Genomic DNA, 23,957 nt, shown 5'->3' with positions numbered 1-23,957 from the left:
TTTGCCGACTCCCTAGAACGCCAGTTCTCGCCCAACATGTCCCAGACTGACGACCTTGATTTCGAGGAGGAGGTTGAAAACATCCTCCAAGAAATCAAGCACAGACAAACTCCCCGGCCATACCCCCAGTAACGCTCCCCGAACTCAAAGCCCAAATCACCGCCCTCAAACCCCGCAAAAGCCCTGGTCCCGACCAAATTTCCAACAAAACCCTCAAACTCCTCCCAGAAAACCTCCTTAACCAACTCCTCACCCTAATCAATGCCTCCTTCACCCTCAGAACATTCCCATCCCTATGGAAAACCGCCTCCATCATCCTAATCCCCAAACCCGCCAAAAACAAGACCTTTCCCCAAAATTGGAGGCCCATCAGCCTCCTATCCTCTCTCTCCAAAATCACCGAAAAACTCTTCCTAAGCCGCCTCGATGATCTAATCTTCGAACACCAGCTAATTCCTCGAGAGCAGTTCGGCTTCATGCAAAAACATGATTCCGTACTGCAAGCTGCTGGGCTAATTCAAGATGCCACGATCGCGGCCTAGGACAAGGGCTCCACTGGAGTCATTTGCCAGGACATCCAAAAAGCGTTCGACAAAGTATGGCACGAGGGGTTAATCTGGAAACTTCTAGACCTACACAAACTCCCCTTAACCTTCGTCCAGTATGTGGCAAGCTTTCTCTAAAAGAAAAAGTTTTTCATATCACTGAACGGCACCAAATCCTTTATAACCTTTTCACGGCCGACGCCCCCAAAAACCCGCACACTAAACTAGCCCTTTTCGCCGACGACACTGGCATCTACTACTCAAACCGAAACCTCAACTACATCGTTCTCACCCTTCAAAGACACCTCGACGCCTTCCAGGACTGGGCCGAAACCTGGAAAATTCAAATAAACCCGGACAAAACCCAAACCTTACTCATAACCAACAAACGAATTACTTACAAGACCCCCAAACTTACACTAAACGGCTCCCCCCTCGACTACTCCAAAACCATTAAGTACCTTGGGATAACAATAGACCTCAAAAAAGCCCACCGAACCACAGCCTGTTTGAACCCCCTTCTAAATCAAAAAAGCACCCTCTCCCTTAAAAACAAAATTCTGATTTACAAACAGGTCATCAGATCCCAAATTTGTTACGCTGCCCCCATCCTTAGCCAAACCTCCAAATCTGCCATTACCAAGCTTCAAAGATTCCAAAATAAAATCCTCCGGCGAATGACGAGACCCCCTGGTATGTCCGCAACTCCCAGATTCATGCAAACCTCGAAATGAAAACCATTGAGGACTTCATTTCGAGGCTTCACGACAAGTTTAAAGCCCGCGTCCTATCACATCCAAACCCCCTTATCAAATCCACCTTCTCCCAAAAAATCCCAAAACATAACTTCCGTACACCAACTAGCCTCATGGCAAACCCCCCTTGGTACCACCCACCGTAGCTGAGCTGACCAAAATCGCCCAACAACAAACGCTTGACTCTCATAAGCCCCCCAACTTGCCCCCCGCGCAATTCGCTTCCTGGAGCCTAAAAGCCTAATGTAAATTTTCCCCCGTTAGTTTCAAAAGCCACAAAACCGCCCAAAACAGCGACCACAAACACAACACACCTCCGCTGAAAAGCAAACCCCCCAACACCCTCACCCAGGTATCCTCGAGGTACCAGTACAAAAGACTCAAGGCCTTAAATGGCTAAGTCTGTTAAACATCCACGCACAGGCGAAACTTGGCACCAGATTGAAAATCAATACCTGCGTGTGCTACTCTGAATGTAAATGGTTCCAATCAGCTTTATATATTATACTATTTGTCCGTGGAAAAAATGTATACCTACTGTACTTATTAATTTGTGACATAGGTAGTAAATATTATAACTTTTTTTGTTATTGGTAATAAAAACATTTTATGGAATTAAAATTTTCCAATATTTATTATACATCTGATTGTATAATATGTACCCATCTATTATTTTGCAGGTAGTCCCAGTTACAGCTCAACTACCTACTTCACTGAAACCGGGATGGCAGCTTGAAATCATGGGTAGAGTAAAAATACTTCCGTCGGCTTTTTACATCAACTTGCAAGATGGCAATACATTGTGGCCCCACCCAATGATTCCGCTACACCTCAATCCTCGATTTTGTAAGTAGCTTAAAGCTCGTATTAAACAAACGTTTACATTTATTTGGTAAATTCAGCCCTGGCTGTATCACTCACGTTAACTTTAACGAGCATGTTATCCGTCAAACACGTTATGTGGCTCCAGCTTGTGTGTTGTATCAGTCAAACCGTTATATTATAACGGGCGCACGCTATCGACAAACGTTATATTAAGAAATAGCGCTTCAGATCAGCATCAAATCACATGCCGCTATCGAACTTAAGGTGCGAAGCGAAGTTAAGCTCGGAGGAATAAATAAAACAATTGTGTTTAATCAGAGCGTAGTTTTGTGTTTTAGCTATAATTTGTTTTCAATTTAAAACAAAAATATGTCTTTTGGTGGTCTTGTAAGGTTAGCTTTATTAGAACAATTAGGAAATGGTCTTGAAAATAAACTTTATTTTCCTCCACAAACTACTAAATTTTCAAATTGTTTGCGGTTTTATTTTTTTGCCTCTTCTGTACATGCTCCATTGAAAGTGTTTGAGAAGATGAGTCAAGAACAGTAACGAACGAAATTGAAAGTAAATGCAAATCATAAGCAAAGACAAGTATGGTAGTAGGTGGGCCAAATGGTCAAAACGTGCACATGTGGTGCATATGTTTTAGAAGCTTTTTTTTATGCATTCGATATTTTTTCCTTTTTTAAGGTTTGATGGATAACTGGGTCGGAAACGCATACGTTAAATCGGAGATAGAGCACACCTCGATTGTGTTGCTGAGTCATCGAAAATGTTATCCTGAACTGTTAAGTTGTCATCACGTGTGGCCGTTAAAAATAGCATTTATGATACAGCACAGGGCTGATTATGTCCGTTGAGGTGTTTGGAATAATCAGTTAATAGACTAAATTGTTTGACTCAACTTATGTGGAGAGATTTAAACAATCTACGTACATTAATTGCTTATAAACTGGGCTTCCAAAACTATTCTATTCTGATACGAATAACTTAAAAAATGATAGCGTGTGATTCTATAGTAAAATCAAAATATCTACAGATACATCGTATGGAAACCATATGTTTGTTCGCAACACCTGGATGAATGGCTCATGGGGCGAAGAAGAAAGAACACCAGGATTTCAGTTTACACCCGGAAAGCGGTTCCATTTAGCTATTAGAATGAATCCTGATAACTTCGGCGTGTGGATCGATGATATTCTAGCAGGCGAATTCCGTTTTAGAACTCCTACTGAAACAATAAATACCGTCTACATCCACGGGGATGTTCAAATTAAAAATATTTATCTGAAAGATCACATCGATGATAAAAATTTTGGATCCAGTAAGGAGAAGCTTGATCCTTTCTTATAACCCCAGAAGTTACATGTAGTTTTTACTAATTTTCATATTTAGCTACTACTTAAAGCTAGTCTAGTGATGTTATCGTGTATGTAGTTATTAAAATTGTTTAAGGAATTTCTAGTATCCCTCTCGACTACGCCAACGTGGCCTTTACTGAGTCGAATGCTGTTAAACATTATACTGTAATTGGTTATAAATATATATAGTAAGGTATTTTAAACTAACATGTCTGATTAGTGAGCGTCATATATAATATTATTTTTGTTACGTTGTTATTTCAATTTATGTTCACATTGTCTTACTTTTTAAAACATTTGTATAGTCTTTTATCATAAGTGTTCTCAACGGCGCTTTCGAATATTTAAATATATTAATTGCATTTTTAATAAATTTGTACTTTATTTCTCATCATTTCCGCTTAACTAATTAGTTTATCCATACATTTGGCTTACAATATTAAACTAAGTGACCATTTCCAACAAAACAACTACTCGCAACGATGGTAACTGAGTGAACTGCATCATATTAGGCATGAGGAAGTAAATTTCTTTACAATTCCGGGTATTCAATTTTCTCAATTGAATGAACTTAATAATTGAGACTTAGAATTATAGAGTCGACTCGATTTAGGGACAGGGTAGTATCAAGAGTTATTTGCGTGACTCCCCTAATTTTCGATCGAAGGTTTTGCATGTCTTCCTTGATCTCGTTGGTCAGGTGGTTGACTTGCCTCTCTATGTATATAGGGGTCCTGAGTTCACATGGCTCTTTGTCTGTTTCGATTTTTCTCCCTGATTTTTGAATTTCACGAGGGAGGAATTCTGCCCACATGGGCTATTGGGACAGTGGATTGACTTGTTGATGCTGACAGGGCGCTGTTCTTTCCCTGGTGAGTCTTTCGGCTGCCTGGTCCAGGTCGTCTTTTGTTGTGGGAAGGGGGATCCTGCTGGAGCTTTCCAATATTTGTTGGAAAGTCTGCCAGTTGGTGATCAATTTAGTGGCAGTGGAGTTGTTGCCAATTTGCATGAGAATTTAGAGCAGAGTTCTTGAAGTACATCCGGGGTGGACAATCTGTCTTTTGTACAAGAATACATATGTCCAAAATGTAATCTCTGCCAATATTAGTTCCAGAGGTGCTGCTATCTCAAACATTGCGAGTCTTACTTCCTTTGACAGCATGATTCTTCTGAGAGTGTTGTAATTGCATCATCGACAATTGGTGTTTTAGGCATAGAAATCTCCGCCATGTATTGTTGATCTGACATCTAGGAAGAGCCTTTGATCTTCCTCGGGACTCAACGTAGGGCCTGGATTGATGTATATGGCCCTACGCATTAAAAACTAACTCTTTGATATCCAGCATTTCCATTTAGATAGCAACTATGGATTCTTCAGACGTGCCGAAGGTTTGACGATCTATGGTGCTGTATGGACCTTTTCATTGCGACTAGTGTGCCTCAGCCCTTAGTTGTGCTGTCCTCCCTGTCTGTCTTCTACTTGCACGGTGATAATCTATCTCCAGGTTTCAATAGTGTCTTCTGGATTATGCACACGTCAACATTGTGTTGCTCCAGGAAGCCCTCAAGCTCTCACTTCTTGGATTTGACTCCCTGAGCATGCTGGGTGTGCTCTTCCATAGTTGGCGCACTTTTCTGATATTTCCCTGGGAATCTGGCATTTCCTCGATTGATGCGACTCACCGTATTTGGCCTCCGTAGTGTATTTGGCCTGGCCATGTCTCATGTATTCTCCTTTAATCCTGTTCGGCAGCTCTTTTGTTTAGTGATGATTTAGTTTCGCCGCGTTGTGAACAGGTTTATTTGTTAAGGAATAAGTTTATTTCGCCGTGCCGCGTTTGAACTTTGTTTTTAGCCAGACGACGATTGGTCGTTTTCCCAGACTTTTGTTGGTGAGTCTTTTGTTCCTGAGTTAGTATAAGTCTGTTTTGATTAACCGACCGATTAACGAGTATCTTGCGTTATTTGGGTTTAGTGTGAATTTTGTTGTTGGATTTTGTTTTTTCCGGTCGCCGCTGAAGGACCTGGGTTTCCTACGTTAAGCGTGCTCACCAGAAAGAAAGTCGAAAGTTCCACCCTAATCCCTCTCTGGCCGTTGATTTAACGTTAATTAGCTCTGTTAATCTTTGTTGTTTTTTTGATAAAAAGCATTCCAGTAACTCTCAGAATTGATGCGAAATATATCATTTATAGCTTGGATTTTGAACTTCTAGGCCAATTGGTCGTTATTACGCATTTTAACAAATTTGATCGCTTAATTTGCAATTTGTCGCCCAACTTGACAGCACTGGCAGGAAAATATCCGTTGGCCGAGAAAAAAATATTACCATAATCGTTCCTACTCTTAGGAAGTTGAGCTACATGTGTTTTAATATAAGTTAATAAATAAAAGTATTAAGAACATTTTAACCTATTAAATATGGGTCGAGATCTCGAAATGTTGTTTAATTTGGGATGCAGAAGTGGATATAACGCCGTTGGTTCGCTGCCGACTCTCTCTTTGCTATGCCGCCATACGTTATCGGCGAATCGCTGCGATTGACTGTGCATACGGGCGTAAGCTACCCCTTATTGGAACATCGAGTGTTGAATTAACAGTTCTTTAAAAGAAGGACAACAAACCGGCCTTTGGAGGTCAGGAACTACTTGGAAAAGGACGCCAATAGCCGATAGTCTCAGAATCCCTCTGGCCAATTTTGTCTGTGTTAAAAAACTACCAGCGCTAGTCGAACTTCAATTGAAACAACCCGGACCTAACCAGTACCCCTGGTCCATTTTGTATTGACCAAAAAACCTACAACACTAAGAAAAAATGCAAAAAGAGCTGGGGCTTGAAACCCCCGCGCCATTTCTTCCTCATTATGAAAAGTTAGGACTTGAGGAAAATAAATAAATTGATAAAGAGGTGGGATTGGAAATTCCCTTCGCCAATATATTTCTTACCCCAAACCATACCAACTGATTGATAATATGAATTGGAGATCATCGGACACCTCATTCACGAGCTGTTTGATTTATATTTTATAAGATAATAGTTTCAATTTAAATGTTTTACTTAAACTTGACACCTTTCAGAGCAACTTCAGTAATATTTTCGACTTTTTCTGTTTTTTGATTCCAGAAGATCTATTATCTCGCTCTATGTCTTGGCGCGCACTGACAGCGATATGGCCGCAGGCGTCTTTGTTGGCCAGACGACGACGCTCAAAACGACGCTTCTATCGCTCTACAGTTTCCCGAAAACCACCGATTGGTAAACGTGGAAATCACATTTTCCATTTCCGGGCTGTGCGCGATCGTGTTATTTTTCAAATGGATTTAAACCTCCCAAATTATACTGGTGTCGTGTGTTCTACGAATTACGTTTCTGTTGAATTACACTAAAGGAAATGTGAATCAACTCATCTTAATAGTTGGCTTTAAACATCTGGAAATGTAAAAGCAATACTAAGGAAAATATGTAAGTCTTTATCTTGTAACACAACAATGGTAGCTTTAGTAAAAGTGTAAAAAGTCAGGTTTTGTGATAGATACAATGCAACATGCCCTATTAATTAAAGCTCTTTTACATTTAACTAGTCTTGAAAAATCTGGTACTGTATTATTAAAATGTAGCAGAACATGAAGATTTACACGATACGAAACGATAAGTATTTTACCAGACGTTCTAGACATAAACTAATGTTTTTCATACAACTGTAACAACAAATCTATTTGACTTGCTCCGCACATTTTATGCTACACCATACATATGGATTGCTCGTGTGAAAACTCATAAAAACGTTATTCCATTAAATCAGGAGCCGCAAAGTATTTTCAATATATTATCTAAAATCAATAAAACACTTGGAATGTTACTCAGTTATCCGTGTCCGGGCTTCTGAAGACAATTCCGGACTTTTTCGTGTCTTTCGTGACCAGTATTACTTAAGGATGGTATAATATCCACTAGAAAATCGATGGTAAGTTTAAATTTATTTTGGAGCTATTTGATATTCTGCGCCGAGTCCAAGCAAAGCCTCGAAGAGGTCCTTTGCGTCAAGTATAATACTTTGACTATTTACTATAGCTAAGTAGATATCTAATAGGTCTAAACTTGCATTGCGCAGATAAAAAATTAAGGTGCATATGTATTTCATAGGGTTTGCCTACGAATTTAAATAATACAGTAGTGTCGCGATAATTCAGATCAATAAAAACAAAGGTGATTCGAATTCGAACTGCTTCCAAAAATCGTGATTATCAAATCATTTTTAAAATTGCATCATTGCATTTTAAAATTTTACTCAAATTTCACTTACACTTTTAGTTTTTTACTGCTGACCTGAGAAGTTACCATTATTTACTCCATTTCATTAGTGAGAAGTTATATTTCTCTCCCTGGTACAATAATAATAATAATAATAATAATAAAAGTCTCTAGGTAAATAATGACAGATGTTTACCTTTTTCATTATATTTAGTTTGCCCACCTCTTTAAGTTCAAGGGAGATTCTTAGTGATTTCGTGAGTTCAAGTGATTTTCACTGTTTAGTTTCAACCATAAAATACCGCAGTTCAAGTTAACTTGTGTATTCAAGCGCTTAGAATCGACCCTGGCGGTCTGCCCATGAATTACCATCTCCTCCAGCAATTTCAACCTAATGGAAGAACGAAATACGTTATGTAAGACGTAAGGTTAAGGGCAGAAGACCTTCCTTCGAGACTGTCAGCCTCTGCGGAATCCCATGCTCTTGTTGGAACGTATACATAAGAACCACGAAGAGATCGGTACTTGAAAAGAATCAGAAAAATTGTAGATTGGGACATGTGGAAAAGTCGGTAGTGGTGGAGCATGCCCTCATCGAGACAGCACACAACATACAATTTGCAGAAACTGAAGTTCTGGCAACAACAACAGGCAACAACATTGTCTGCGGCTAATACGAGAAGCCATTGCAATCTTCAAATATAGCGACAATTTCAACATAAAAGAAGAGGCAAAGGCACTAAGCAATATGGTTTCCACTATCAACGCGAAAACACCAAGGCCAGGAACCGGCATCAGACAGTAAGCAGAATCGAACCTGCATCCGATTACGACAAAACTGGAGGCTAACTGATAACAAACATCAGACTGCTCAGACGCCGATGACCCAGGCCACGTCGACACAAACCACGTCACCACAATCCATGCAGAATTGACGAAGTGCAGTGAGTAAAGTGCAAGCTTTCGATCGAGCCACCTATGAAGATACGAACCACTCGTGCTTGCGAAACACCAGGAAAAAAGGTTTAATTTGCGACGGCCTAAAAACTCGAAAGACTCACCAGTTTCACTTAGTTATATTATTCCATACACTGTGATTGCCTTGTTCATGTTTATTTAGCCTTCAATATCTTCAACTAATAAAAATCTGCCAGCACATACATAATTTTCATATATTCATCCTACGGATGTATGCCCCTGCCGAGTTTTACCTGCTATCGATTCGGACAATAATTATCGCTTTGTCTTTCCTATATTTAGCTTGAACATCGATAAAATATCACTTTGAGTTTTTTTTAATATACACGCAATAATAAAAATATTAAAGCAATGCCTGTCAATAAACATAAAGGCTGTGATGGCGTGAATTTAAATCGGTGGTTTTAAGCTTTGAGTGTGTTTAAAACATGTCCTTGTTAAAGCCGACTTCTAACGGGTACTAAGCCGGTTTCAATATATTCGGATTGAATAGCCTCTTTTGAGATAAGCCTGGTCCCGAGGTCTCCACTCCAAGATTTTTCTAGTTCATCAGCCATCAGATGTCCTTGCAATATGTCCAGCCCAATTCAATTTTACTTGGGTCAGAGACAAGATGAGGCGGAAAGCTAGCTACATGTAAAAAAATTGTCCTGTGAGAAGATTTCCCGTCAAATTTCAAAATATGTAGTATGCTGGAGTAGTCAATGTTTCAATGCTTGAAAATCTGTACAAAACGTATTTAATCGACCCGAATTATAGCCAGTTGTATTTAAGTAAAATAATGGCCAATTTCATTGGACTCCACTAATACGGCTTGTACATAATTAATTTCCTAATAATAAATAAATTTAATAGACATTTCCCCATAACTAATCGCATATTACAAAATTCGATGTTTGTATACATGTTGTGAAAGGGGCTTCAAAGTAAGTCACAGTTTAAAAAGTCGTAGGCTTAAAGCTAAAACTGACCAAGTCTAAAATATAAATTTTTGGTAGATGCACTTTCAAACTGAGCCAAAAATTATATGATAATCCTTTTGGAAACTATGTCATAAAAACATAATTTAGTGTACGTATTTGTGTGGCCTTGGGGGACTTTGCCAGCTTTTGAAGACAAATATGTAATTTTTTTAAATGATTTGGTCAACCAAATACAAATACGGAACTTTGCACTCGGTCACATTTAGCTTCAAGCCGACGAAGTTCTTTTTATTATTGACAAGGCTATCTACCTGTAACTATCTGTTAATGACCAAAAACATCGAAGCCGCTTTGATTTTTTACAAAAAAAATTGTACAATAGGACTTTTAATCCCGTTAACAACTTTTAAATTAACAGTAGATACTTTTTGAATATAAACATTTTTCGTAATTTTTCTTTTCGAATGCTTGAGTATTCCAATCGGACCAATTAAACTTTTTCCATTTCTCATTTCATTTCAAAATCATTTCAAACTATTATATCTGCTAAAAATTTAAACTAATTTTTTTTAAATGTTTTAAGGTATTTTATAATTAAATTAATAGACAGAGATAAAATTGAAGTCAAATAAATAGTTTTTAATGTTTTTTATTAATCAAAATACATGCATAGTCTCCTTTGGATAGAATTTCATACATGTTTTGAGATGTCCGATCGGTTCCTTATTTCTTGAAATCCAAAAACCAAAAAATATGTTGATATGCATTATAATCATAACTCAGTGGCGTATAATATTTGTTTCTTAAAAATGGTGAATATCATATCGGCAATCGCGACACTGGTGGACCACAAAATATTTTATTCAACAGAGACCTGAGTACATGATCTACCTACTAAACTATGGAAAATTTCACGAAAATATCTCCAAAGGTTTCGAATCTGATAACATATTTTTGTATTTTTTAATAAAACACCCTGAAGATCGGTAATGATGCTATTAAGGATGTTTATTTGCTGGTTTATTTTAACGTGTGATCCCAAAATTGTAGCGGTCATCACCGTCTGAAGTTGAATTCTGGCACAGTGACACAGACAGATAATTTTCCTCGCATAACTTCACCTCTCAGGAACTGGCAGTTATTTGGGTCTGGCATAAAATTCCATAACAGAGATTCCTGGTACCATAGTATGGCCTTTATTGTGCAAGTGTACAGAAGTTTTTGTTGAGGTGATAAGAATAAGTGAGGCGACAGAAAAGAGCATGGTTTTCTTCTGGCCATGTTACCCTTTTGGATAACATGCTTAACATGTTTTTTGCAATTGGTCTTATTTTAATCTCGGGTATATTGCCTGGGGCCCTGGTTGAATTGGAATGTTTTGCACCTTCAGGCGTCAAGTAATTCAGTTATTTGTGTGCTTCTACGTGAGAACGATACTTTGGAGGAGGAGGTGTACCATGAAATATTATGCAGTCTGAGCAGCTTGAAATAATAACATGCACACTTTTTGCTGTGTATAGGGTGTTATACTCTTGCCGAAATGCGGCTTTTGAAAGAGTTGGGTTTTTCCACCTTCACCTTGATCAGTGCGGTTCTTAAGGCAATTCACAAATAACGATATTAAGTGCAATTGGAGAAAATCTGCGACAAATAGTTTGTACAGAAGACCTGAGTGCCAAAACTGTGCCGAAGACTCGGTCCATATTGAAGAACAGCATAACCAAGTTTTGAATGTTGCTAAATACTGTCTGGACGTTATTTGCTATATCTGCAGAGTTGTATTGGGATTTAGCCTGAAGCCAAACTGCTCTTCCGGAATCAGCGCTCTCATCTCGGTTGTCGTTTGCATTTTCATTGCATTGCGTTATTCCACTATTGTTGAAAGTGCTGTAGTTTGAGGATCTCATTAACAATAAGCACTATTAATACTATAGTTTTCTGCGAAATATTTTTGCGCCGCCAGTAAGAAATGCCGCCAGATCCTCTGGCTTTTCGGCTTGAGAACACTAGAAGGGATTGAATATTTCTTTCCTTCAAAAACAGCGGTATGTCTCCTTATTACGCCGTCTTAAAGTGCTGGTCGCTTTGTGCACTTCTGCGAGAACTCTAGAAGCAACAAGAGTTGTCGATGCATTTAAGATCGGGACATTTTCCACACAAGTTTACAAAATTCTTGCCAAGGTCGATCGTTAAACATTTTTTAAAACTCTTATGACGGAGATGCGGAATGGACCGTTTGCCGTTCTGGACGTGGTGTGCATAGAAACGTTGTTGCACGACTTTGTCTCACAAGTCCACAGGTTCCACAGGCGGATCTTTTAAATTTATTGGAGTTTACTAGACAGGCTCCAGATCTTTGAGTTGCGCGACAGAAAAGAACACATGGGCCAGGCCACAACGTGTTTCAAAATGTTTGCCGTACATATAAGGAATTTTAGTTAAAGATGACTCCATTAGATATCAGTGTATAAGCTCCGAGAACACAGTCTATTGTTCGGAAAAGTTTGCACTTTGTCACTTCCCGAAACTTGTCTAACAATATATGAAAAGAATAGTAGATTAGCACCACTGATAATACTCGTTGAAAAATTGCTGCTTTGTTTGCAAGAAACGCTTTACATTAGTACACTCAAACAAGCACTTGAATAGCTCGTAAAAGCACGTTGATGGAGAAAAGTTGAAAGCGACTAATAAAGGAAATTTACTGTAAAAATAAATTTTAGCTCGCCACAAACGCTAGTAAAATGGAAAAATTAAGCACCGATTCAATTGAATTACAAATTCTAGAATCAAATCATGTGGCTCGGTTCAAAACGATTATCAGGTTAAAAACATAAAATCAATCTAATTGTGACAAGCTTTGACTCGTTTTAGCATTCCCTGTGGAAATAAATTAAGATCTGCACTACTATCCTGTCGCCCTGCATACATTTCAATGGGAATGACATTTACGGTCTTGTTTAAATCGATATCTGTTTCAAGCGATTATGGAAATGGTGAAATTCCTATTACAAATTCAGACAGTATTCGGTCGGTCTGATTTATCATTTGTGCTTTATATATGAATAACTCATGGTTAACGGAGAGCTACCCTGTCTTTTATTAACAAGCGGTAAAAATTTGACTAATGCCTCAAATTAACTACCGTTAAATATTTAAGCGGGACATTCGTTATCCTGATTAAGAATTTTAATGGAAACATCGTCGAAGTCGCTCGACAATTTAAAACAGATATTTTCTTTGTAGCTGACCCTATATATCAAATGTATATACATGTGAATGTCCATGTGTATGTTCAGTGAATATACATGTGTATGTGCGATGAATGTGAAAATGTGCGTTCAGTGTATTAGCTCTGACACATTCCTGGGACCTACCTGAAACGTCCATAATGGTTTTGATGTATGTACCACGAATATTCATTTTCATCAAATGAATGTTGCAGGTTTATGCAGGGAATATCATCTTTCTATGTGGGAAGGGTCTTTTCTCTTGTGGTCCCTTTCGCGAACTGTTGCTCCCTTCAGATTCAGTGTGAGATTTGGAGTCTCGGACTACAAAGTTCGACTTTAAGATCAGACATTTAATTTTCTGGGAGGTTCTGGCACTTTAGGGGCCACGCGCGCCGAGCGTGTTGATGAATGCTTGGATCAGCCGCTCCTAACATGTAGAAGTGACGCTATTTGCTGCTTCCAATCTGAGGCAGACGCCGCATCGGAGTCTTCTTCGTTTCGCCTTAATCGCATCAAGAGCTTACCGGTGTACTAGTAGCTACGGTAGCGCCGGCATTGCTCCATCCAGATTTAAGGTCACTAGGCCCTCTCATTAACGACAAAGTGATGACTCCTCCAGAGAGGGAAAAAGGGGGGATGTCAACTTATGAGGAAACACCTTGTACCTACACGTATGCATACCAACGAAACAATCCTAAAGAATTAATTAATTAAACTAAAAGGCAATTAAATTGCAAACACTTAAATTTTTTAAAAACGAATTTGCGGATATGCCATTAGTTCAGGGGAAAAGGGGAAATGCTACAGTAACATAGCAGAAGCTGAAAGAACTCATGCAACAAAGGACGAGGAGAGTGGTTTCAAGAAGGTATTGGACGACAATAGATGTTCCGGTTCCAGACACAGAGGAACAAGTTTTGGACGTAATTGCAGAAAAGCCTTTCAGGGGCACTCAGAACTTTGCACAACAACTGACATTTTCCCAGGCATCAAACAAATACGGTCAAACGGCTACATTCCGTCCACGTATCCAAAATACACTTTAAACCAATGGATTACTAACCACCGGTATAAATTGAGCAAGAGTTAATTAACCGAATACGAGAAGCTGCTCGAGAAGTGTGCATAATAAGGTGATTACACAGGCACTTGTTTGGAGTTACGGTCCCAAATGTATGTGTTTGTAATTTGTAAGCAAATTAATAATTCGAGTTTATGAGTTTCAAAATAGGTTCCGTCATTCAACGATTCCTGTTGAATTTACCGTTTATCCTTTTCTATCTTATTGTCACTTTCCCTATTTATCCATGGTTACCGGAGTTTTAAATAATTACGAAGTAACAGGTAGTTACGTAATGTTAATTAGGTAGAATGCCTTGAAAAACATTGTTGCGTTTTTCTAATATAGTTTTTTGCAAATTTCTCAGTTTTTAAGAACAGTTATTTTTTTTAACTATTTTTCTGTACTCCTAAAATACCGCCAGACAACACCTCTAGAGGAATGACGCCAATTTTGAATCACCCTGTATACCGAGTGGCCATTTTCTGAAGCGTTGTATAGGTAACTTCTACATTTTTAAAGATAGAAAATCCGTTAAGTGGGTAAAATTGGGTAGAACTCGATTGCCTATTCATGACCGCTTTCAAAATTTAGGTACCTGACTTGGTTCCTGAAATATCCTGAAAAATCAAGAAATCAACATTTTTCTAATTATCACATATTACGTAAATTGCTTCACTTAACTTACAATTACCATTGGTAGAACTTTTTGCGTTAAATCCAATAAACTAGCACTCGTTGTCATAATCAACTTGATTTACGAGATAAAAAATAAACTTATGTTTTTTAAATGATAATCATAGTTGGCTGTGAGCTCTTTAAAATCCTTATTTTTTCTAATTTAACGATATATTTGTTAAACTCTCTCTAATCTCTCGCTCTGCCGACTGATCCTCTCTCACTTAGTCGACTCGAGCCGACTTTACCCGAAGGAGCGTTCCATAGCCGAGCATAATGGCCCAGTCTTCTACAACAGCCACAAAAAAGTGTTAAACGCGTCTAATAAAGTTTTCAGTTTTTTTGATTCTATGATTTGTAAATATGGCTTTCGTGAATATCATTTCTAGTATGCATAGTCGAATGATAAACAATTGATATTGTGCAACTATCAAGAAAGATCGTTAAACATTAGTCACGAAAGAGCGTGCGAACATTATGAAGAAACGGCTTTTTGAAGGAATTAGAATCACGTTTTGCCCACTTGACAAGCTGTTCAGGGAGTAAATGTATTTGGAAAATGGCAAGTCACGTTCTGTTTCATTAAGGGGTTTATAAAAAGTTTTGCTGATAATCAGATCAGTTATTTATTGTATTAATCCATCTACACATGCTTGTGTGATATTGTAAGTGTTCAAATAAATTGTATACATCTATCTATTTTACCCCCGCGCAAGCAAACATTGTTATCTTCTTCCCTCTGAATTTAATATTTATCGGTTCTTAATTTTTTATTAGCAATTAGCAAATATAAATTTCTGAATACGCAAAATGCAGCTATTTTGCTTTTGGTACTCCATCCGGTATATATACTGCGTCGTATGTACCAGCCAATATTCACAGAAAAGACGATGTATCTAATTTCGATGTCATTTTTGAATATAATTCTTGAATATAGTAGTAAGCATTTTAACACTTTGATGCACTTATTATCGCAGGAAGGATATTTGGGGATAATTTTCGGAGCATATTTTATGCGAAACGTTTTTTTAGACATTTTACTTTGAAAAGTTTCTCCAATAGTGGTTCACTTGTAGGCATTTTTCTTAAATATCGCTGCAGTAGTTGGTTTTATTAAGATATCAAAGTCTGTAACATTGCTATATTTTCTTGTTGTTCTTGGGCTTGTTTCTTATTTCTTCATGTTGTGTTAACTCTTCCTTTTTCTATAAATGAGACAACTTTATTACCAGTTAAATGCTATTGCAAATAGGGCATTATTAATTATTTCTTATTATCTGCATGCGCTAATGCAATTACAAAGGCCGCGCATGAACTGAAATAAAAATTGCCCATCTTTCAGGCAATTCAAAGCCAGAAGGAATTTCAGTATAGCTCGAGCTAAAAGGTTCACACAAATATGGAAATGGATTTTTAGATTTTTACTTCATTCATCACAGCCAGCTTTCCTTTATTGTTTATGCCGTTTCCTATTTAGCTAGACGGAAATGAGGTGAAAATGGGGCGATGTTCTGAAAGGTGTGCACCGGAATATTTCAACTTCTAATTAGAAAGCGTTTCTTTTTAAAATAAAAATCATTGTTTATGACAACTTCTTTATGCTTTGCTCTATTAATTTTAATGGTTTTACTTATGCAAACGCGAGGCAACGAACATAAAAAAATTTAAAAAAATTCCAAGGTAATTATGGAATTGCGGACTGAAAGTATAGCAATTTAAAGAATACAATTTTATTTTTGCTGTTTTAAAAATACTTTGGGCAACGGGTATTTGAATCATTATTGGAATATTTCAAATAAAATGTAAACACCTAAAGTAGACAAATGAACCATATACAGAGCGATTAAAATTTAGCGTTATTCCAGTTAAGAGGTTATAAGAGCCACTTGGAGGATGCGAAAAAATATTGTAAAGCAATTTTTCCAAAATTTCTAGAAGATCTTCTGCTTCTTCTTCTTCCATTGTTGGCCAGAATCCACGAATTTAAACAAAAGAGATTGAAGCGGAAGCCATGTTATGCTAAAAAAACACAAATTTTATCTGTAAAAATTATCAGTATGGCTTCATGTGCAGGATGTAAACTTTGGGACTGTACATCCAGGGGATTATGAGCTGCATGTGAATTTTTTACATTGTTCCAAATCAAATTCCCACAATACATCTAATTGTCTTATAAAATATTATGGACCGATGAAACTCGACTTACAGGTTGTGGTATATTTACTTGTCACGGCTTAATGTGCAATGGTTTCAACATGATGGCGTTTCTCCGCAATTTTTTTCCAAGTTCAGAATCGCCTGGACGAAAACGTTCCTGACGCATGGATTGGAAGAATCGGTCCTATTTTATGACCTCCCGATCACCATATATTTCAGTTATCGATTTAGTTTTGTGGGGAGATGTAAGGAACAGTGCATAAAAATAAACATGGCAATTTAAATGAACTTAAAGACGGTGTGAGAGGATTGAAGAATATTGATGGTCGGTCTCACAGGTCGGTCTGTTAGAAAAGAAATTTATTCAGTTTTCAAGCGTTGTAATTTATACTAACAGTGCAATTTTTGAAAATTGCAATAAAATTATAGCTTCTAGAGTTCAATTTTAATTATTGCTAGTGCGTTTTAATTTTTACAATAAATTTTAAGGCTTTAAGGGCGGGTATTATAATGTACGGTTAACCAACGGTTGAGATTCAACCCACAGTTGGAGGCTTGTTTGGGTATTATAAACGCTAACCAGCGCTTGAAATTAGGTGGTCAGTGACGGTTGACTTAACCCGAAGATGGGGTCGTTTCAGACTTCAACCGAGAGTTCGAAGCAGGTAGAAGCGTGGTTCAACCCACGACCAAACAATTTTTACCAGCAGCAAATTGCAAAATCGATTCGAAAGGAGATAATTTGGCAACTTCGTACTTCTTGGAGATTCTGGATATGCTTTAAAAAGTTTTATATTCATATTAATTACAAATCCACAGAGAAAAAGTAATAGTGCTTTAAATAGCAATAATAGTGCTATGAGTAACAATCATGGAGAACATTTTATACTCTATTTTATGAATTTAGTTGAGAACCAAGGAGAATCTGATTTAGGTAAATCATTAGGATGTTAAAATTAGGATGTATTATCCTGGATCACAAGTGCCAATCTCGGAACTGACAAAAAAGCAATGATTTTGATTGGCTGATGCGGTTTACGAAATGTGGAAACTTTAGATTGTACAAGTCAACTTCCGGTTGATAAACCTGAGGCTCAGTAGCTTTTAGTAGTAATAAAGTCAACCGCCGGTTGAAAGTGAATCGACGCTTGGTCAGCCGTAGGTTCAAGCCGGCCTTTATAATACCCGCCCTAAATGGTTATTACCGGAAGGTTCTAAGGCACTGTCTATGTAAATCACTCTGTATATGTAGAGTTTTATTTTTGCAGAACAGTGGAGTTATTCCATCAGTGTTTATTTCGTCATTTCTTCGGCCCAAAAATATTATGACGATCTGAAAGCTGAGCATATAACGATCACTTTATATGTATGAGAAGTTTCGAATGGAAAACACAAAAAATCTATGGGATACAGTGCCGCAGTTTTATTGCCAGCTAGATTGAAAAGCCAAATCGCACCTGAGCTTCCCAAGAGAATTTAATACATATTTGGATGGTTTTATGGGTTCAATCTTCTTGTTTAATTATGTTTAGAAGAACAAACTTTTATAAAAAAAACAAAAACTTTTTACCACTTTACTCAGTGTTAAGGTCTGCTCTTTTAATAGAAACTTGTGTGTGATTTTTAATGGAAAATCCTATTAATAATGCAGTAATCAAAAAAATTAAGTACATAGTTCAAAGACTAATTTTCCACAAACGTTGGAGGACGTTTTCCTGCCTCTCTTCTTTGAAGAGGCTCTAAATCTGTCAAATCTTTGATGATTTACGTAGAGCGTTTATTAAAAGTTTTCCAACTTGCAGTTCTTTCACAAGATTCCCATTTTGTTTACGGTCATAACGAGTCGTGCCGATATTATGTAAAATAGACTTATGCCTTCAGATATACAGCATGTGTAAGAAGTATAACCTAACTTTCGTATTTTAAAAACAAACTCTTATTTTTTTGCATAGTTGGAATTGACCTTTGCTATTTTTGGCAACCCTAATTTTGTTAGCTTAGGTATTAAGCTTACGCTTAACTTTCGCTTGTTTCATTAATGTTTATCATGAGGCCTATTTGTTTGCTCGCCTCTTTAACAACACTTTAATAGGGTTTGCACATTTTATAGCTGCTATTGATATTTTATAGCTGCTATTGCATTATGTTCTGAGAACAATTATTTAACCTGACATTTTGACTAAACTTGTTTAACAAAAATGCAGATTTCTTTCGGCAATTTTAACGTTATTTGGTGCAATAAAAAGCTTTAAAAAACTATAATAAGTAATGGGTCGCGATTTAAAAGTTTAGAGTTGGGTTGGCTAGGAATTATAATGTTTTCGTGGGTAGTTTATTTAGCTCGTTCATACGAGAAGAGTTCATAAGAAACGTTGACGACAACCTTTTTATACCTTTTTGTTCTGCAGATACAGCCATTGCAAATTTTCAAATTGTCACCCTGTACACATTGTTTTCACGTTTACAGTTAAAGTTTTGCAGAAATTACTGGTTTTTATGAGACGTATTTCTGTGGCGTTTTTTTTCTATTGTTTAAATCCTGCTAGACAATGCAGACAATACTTGTAGAGAAATATCATGAATTTTAAATTACTGTTTACATATTACTTCTTTATCTTTACGTACAAAAGTCTGCCTGCCTCTAAACCCAAGATTTTTTACTTTGTCATTGTGGTCAAAATTAAACCTTTTATGAGGCAACCAATTTTATTTTTTCATCAGTTAAGACTTTCTTTAACATTAACAGTAATTGCAAAGTAAATAATTATATGATGATATCTTTAAACTGGTGCTTATAATGTTTTATGTTTAAACTGTAGATATTACAAATCTACATATCTCCTAGTTCAAAATAACGTTTTTCAGATAATGGCAAGCACCAGTCTCAAATCTACTACCGCGAGAGTTGATCTTCATTCCAAAGGATAGCATTTGCATATAGAAGAGGTAAACCGGCAAACAATGTTAAGTAGAAGTACCTCGTCCAGAAGGCGGCGCGCTTCCAGATCAGCAGCATCTTCGCCTGCTCAAGCTAATCGAGCATCTGGTACAAGGTCAGCGGCGACAAGCCCAGGTAAGAATAATATTATTGAAATTACTCTTAGTGCGAATATTTGTTTGATGTACGTAGAATACTATTCTGGTAAAGGGTCTAGTTCCTAAACTTACATAAATTAGAAACGCTACTACAAGCTATACTCGACAGGAAAAGAGAAAGCTGAAGGGAAATTTCGAACATAGCTTTTGCTTCCATATTCACTGGACTAATTTTTTTTCTCCTATACATGCAATACTGGTTTCCGATTAATTAACGCCTAACTAATTTATTTTACAGGTCGTCGAGCTAGCATTGCTGTTTCACCAGTAGATGGTCATCGGCAAAACGGACTGGGTTTATCAGAAATTAACCGAAGCCCTAGGCATTCCATTATTTCGGCTGTAGCTCTGATGCAAACCAAGGATGAGATGTGTGAGGATAGTTTCGAAGAAAGCGTCAATAAGTAAGCATAGTTAATGTTCTCCGTATTTAATTTTATTTATTTCATTTCTGTTTTCACACTTAACATACTATGATATTTTTCAGCTTTTAATTGATATTCACTTCATATTCCGATTCTTATCTAAATATTTAAGTGATATTATATCAGGGTATGTGAAAGCTTGATGTCTTTTTCCAGATCTCCTCGCCACTCTCTGTATCCCGAAAGCGCGTTAAGTCCTCGGAATAGTTTAATGTCCGACTGCCAACGCTCACCAAGACACAGTTTGGTTCCCAGCGATCACAGAAGTCCCAGAAATAGCCTAGTTCCGGACTCTGCCTTATCTCCTAGAAATTTCGCAACGCCTGATCAGCATAATAGGTAATGAATCATTTAAATGTGGTATCATTTTGTTAAAAAAAAAACTTCTGTAATTTCAGGAGTCCTAGAAACAGCTTAGTTCCTGATCAAGTCCGTTCGCCCAGGCACAGCCTCACTCCGGAATCTAGTACTTATGGGTCGCGATTGAACATATCCGAGCACAACCGCAGTCCCAGAAATAGTTTACTACCTGATGGTACGCGATGCCCTAGACAAATTGTGGTATCTTTGGATGGGAAACCATGGAATACTGATGAAGGTAATGATTTAGTTCAATGTTGTCTATACTGCATATAATGCATATGCTGTTGTTTACTGAAATTGTCACTGAGATCACGTTTACGACCACTACTGTAAGTGGTAGAAAACACTCTATCTAGCGTTTGAATCAACATTGGAAGTTGCTTATGTCAATTTTACCGATTTATGTATTGTTAGCTTACTTCCAAGAATTGTCATTCCTAAGATAAAACTTTCCTCGCTCTTGTCTTTTTATTCTATGTTAGGAACAATAATTAACATGCATCACAATAAAAGCATTGCAACTTGTTTCAAATTTCTAACCCTACTGAAAAGAAAGTCCGATGGTTTTAAAAGCACAAAGTCCAAATTTTGACTACAACTAACAACATTAAATATAACTTAAAATAATATTTGTTTTTATTCGCATTAATCCAAAACTGCCATTTTCCGTGCAGAAATAATGATCATAAAGAATAGCATTCATTTGTTTTACTTTTACGCATGGACTTTTACGCACCCTAATTTTGTTCTGCGCAAATAGTATACATATTACGTATACAGTGGCGGGCCTTCGACTTTCGTCGCACGTACCGTAAGCTATTTTTCTTGATCCTCGGTGGAAACTAGCCGTTAAGTGGGAACAAGTGTAAAAGGAAAATTGTAAAGTTTTGAAAAGAACGGCTATGAAAATGTTGTCAAAATAGTCAGTGACAAACAGTCAAGCTGTCAGCATGCGTGGCGAAAGTTATAACTTTCCAAACGGTATAAAGAAAATTTAATTGAATAATTGACGGAAAAGTAAATTGTCATTGTCATGTCGTTGTAATGAGTAAAAGTGATTTTTTCGCTATCTAAAACAGTCGCGGAACTGTGTACTTTCCACCAGGAAATCAAGCAAAGTAAATATGATAAATTTGGCTCGTCACTGTCATTATCCAGGGTGTCCCGTAATACAATCAAAAGGATACTGCGATATTATTTGCATCAAAAGAAGACGATCTGACCTAACTCTTATCTTAAGAAAAAATGTCTGGCTTCTCTGCTATTGATGGTCAAAGTTCTTCAAAAATTGATCTTTTTTGAATTATTGCGAGAATGGTACGATGTATTTTAATGACACTCGCAGTGAATTTGTTCTTATGTAAGACTCATATTTTGATGAAACAAACGAGTTTATCCGTTTTTAACAAGTGGTGAAATCTTGAATTTCGTTGTACAAAAACTACCAGAACTTTTTAATTTGGTGGTTGAAATCAACTAATTTTTTTTGGTTGATGCACTAATCAATTATTCACATATTTGTGCTCTTTATAAAATCTTGTAGCTTCAATAGTTTTTGCTACAAAAAGATTTCTGTTTTCTTGCTACTTAAAAATGTTAGACATTAACTGCAAATATCGTGATACCAGGCATAAATTAATTGGCAATCAATCTCACAAATTCGTTTCCAATCTTTTCTAATGAAGAAGTGACCGACATGGTCAAAGTATTAGGGTTTTGTGAAGACAACCTGCGTGAAAGAATACGCGTTTACGCGGCGCATATTTCCACTTAATATCTAACATTCTTATGTCGCAAGAAAACCGACATATTTTTCTTGCGCAAAAACTATGAATGCTACAAAATTTTACAAAGAGGACAAAATTGTGAATAAATCATTAGTGCAACATAAAAAAAAGAGTTGATTCTATCCGCCAAATAAAAAGTTCTGGTAGTTTTTGTACCACGATGCTCAAAAATTCACCACCACGGCTGAACTCGATTGTTTCATCGAAATGAGTGAGTCTTACATAAGAACAAAATCACAGCGAGTTCCACCAAAATACATCATATCATTCTCCCGATATTAAAAAACAATGTTTTTGAAGAACTTTGATTATTAATAGCTGAGGCGCCAGACATTTTTTGTTAATAAATGTTAGACCAGTCGTCTTCTTTTGATCCAAAGAATATCGCAGTACTGACAATAAGCAGAGTGCTGCTTCACATGTTTTTGTGGCTGGCAATTCACCTGAATTCCGGACATGTCCATAACCGGTAAGCAAACCCGCTTATTGTCGAGGATTATTTTTACCTTAACGCGTCTCAAACGATTTGATTGGGCCATGCAGCTATCCAGAATCCCAGATGACGATCAAGGTGGTTATGCAAGGGTTTACAGGGGTGCGGACTCAACGCCTTGAAATTTTTAATTAGTCCCCGTTCTCTTGAAAGTCTTTCCTATGCGCACATTAAAAGAGTTCTTATTGAAAACTTTGATCGCTCTACGAATAAATACACTGAAAGTATTAAATTTAGGCAAATTACCCAGCAAGAAAACGAGACAGTCGCTAAGTTTGTGCTCCGTTTAAGAATTTTCGCGACCCACTGTGAATACGGGCCATTTCTATAAAGAATGATTCTGATTCTTTGACTTCGATGTTGTATGTACAATGCGCGACGAGATTCGAAAGTCAATGTTTTTGTTTGAACAAATATTGTAAAACATGTCGGAAAAAGGCCCCCTTAGTCGCATCTGACCAAACGACTAATTGAAAAATGGTTAATATAGCAATTGCATATAATAGTTTAAGGGTCCAAGAAGGCGTAAAAGTGCGCGCGCAAGCAAGTATTCATAACTTTGAGCCTGGCACAAAACTAAAATGGGTCGTTTTTTAGGTATGTTATTTAACAATTGAATTATGCAAAATTCGTCCTATCTTAATCGACCTTGCCGATCATGTTTTGTATTGCAGTTGCAGTCAAGTATGCATGTCTAAATGTATGGCGTGATCGGGTTATTCTTTCATTGTTAAATAAATAATTTAAAATTACCTACCTTGTTTTTTTATCTACTTTTTTGCACTTTCGAGCGTTCTAAAGCCACAAAATTTCATAACGAACAAATTAATAAGTATATATTTTTCTTTATGCATTATACAAAATGCACTCGTACTGAGTTATATGCGATTGTTTCCAGGAAAAACGCGATTTTCGCAGTTTTTTTCACTTTTTTGTTGTCTATGCAAATAGCACATCTTTTCAAGCTGGCGCACATCGATATTTTCAATAAGCCCGTTCCCGAGCGATTTCAGTAGTTATCAAAGTTAT

The 23,957-nt window shown here is 37.1% G+C and overlaps 2 protein-coding genes across 9 annotated transcripts in view; both read left to right on the top strand.

Annotated features, from left to right (window-relative positions):
• The window catches only part of LOC109540763 (galectin-8), a 17,804-nt gene extending 13,945 nt beyond the window's left edge, over positions 1–3,859 (top strand). For 6 of the 7 annotated variants that reach the window (XM_048665379.1, XM_048665367.1, XM_048665370.1 and 3 more), the window contains 2 exons: positions 1,981–2,146; positions 3,165–3,859. In XM_048665379.1, coding sequence (XP_048521336.1) covers positions 1,981–2,146; positions 3,165–3,478 — 480 coding nt within the window. In that variant the 3' untranslated portion in view covers positions 3,479–3,859. Of the gene's footprint in view, positions 1–1,980; positions 2,147–3,164 lie in introns of those variants that run through there. The other variant, XR_007281265.1, reaches the window with a different exon arrangement.
• A 2,715-nt stretch (positions 3,860–6,574) lies between these two features.
• The window catches only part of LOC109533577, a 56,061-nt gene continuing 38,678 nt past the window's right edge, over positions 6,575–23,957 (top strand). For both annotated transcript variants that reach the window (XM_048670244.1, XM_048670243.1), the window contains exons 1-5: positions 6,575–6,946; positions 19,630–19,837; positions 20,099–20,264; positions 20,442–20,624; positions 20,684–20,883. In XM_048670244.1, coding sequence (XP_048526201.1) covers positions 19,726–19,837; positions 20,099–20,264; positions 20,442–20,624; positions 20,684–20,883 — 661 coding nt within the window. In that variant the 5' untranslated portion in view covers positions 6,575–6,946; positions 19,630–19,725. The remainder of the gene's footprint in view (positions 6,947–19,629; positions 19,838–20,098; positions 20,265–20,441; positions 20,625–20,683; positions 20,884–23,957) is intronic.

The sequence above is a fragment of the Dendroctonus ponderosae genome, unplaced genomic scaffold, assembly GCF_020466585.1.
Source record: "Dendroctonus ponderosae isolate FM_Combo_2020 unplaced genomic scaffold, Dpon_F_20191213v2 Dpon_F_20191213_1, whole genome shotgun sequence".
NCBI classification, from domain to species: domain Eukaryota; kingdom Metazoa; phylum Arthropoda; class Insecta; order Coleoptera; family Curculionidae; genus Dendroctonus; species Dendroctonus ponderosae.
Note: the sequence above shows the minus strand (reverse complement) of the source record. Positions and strands in the feature narration are given on the sequence as shown.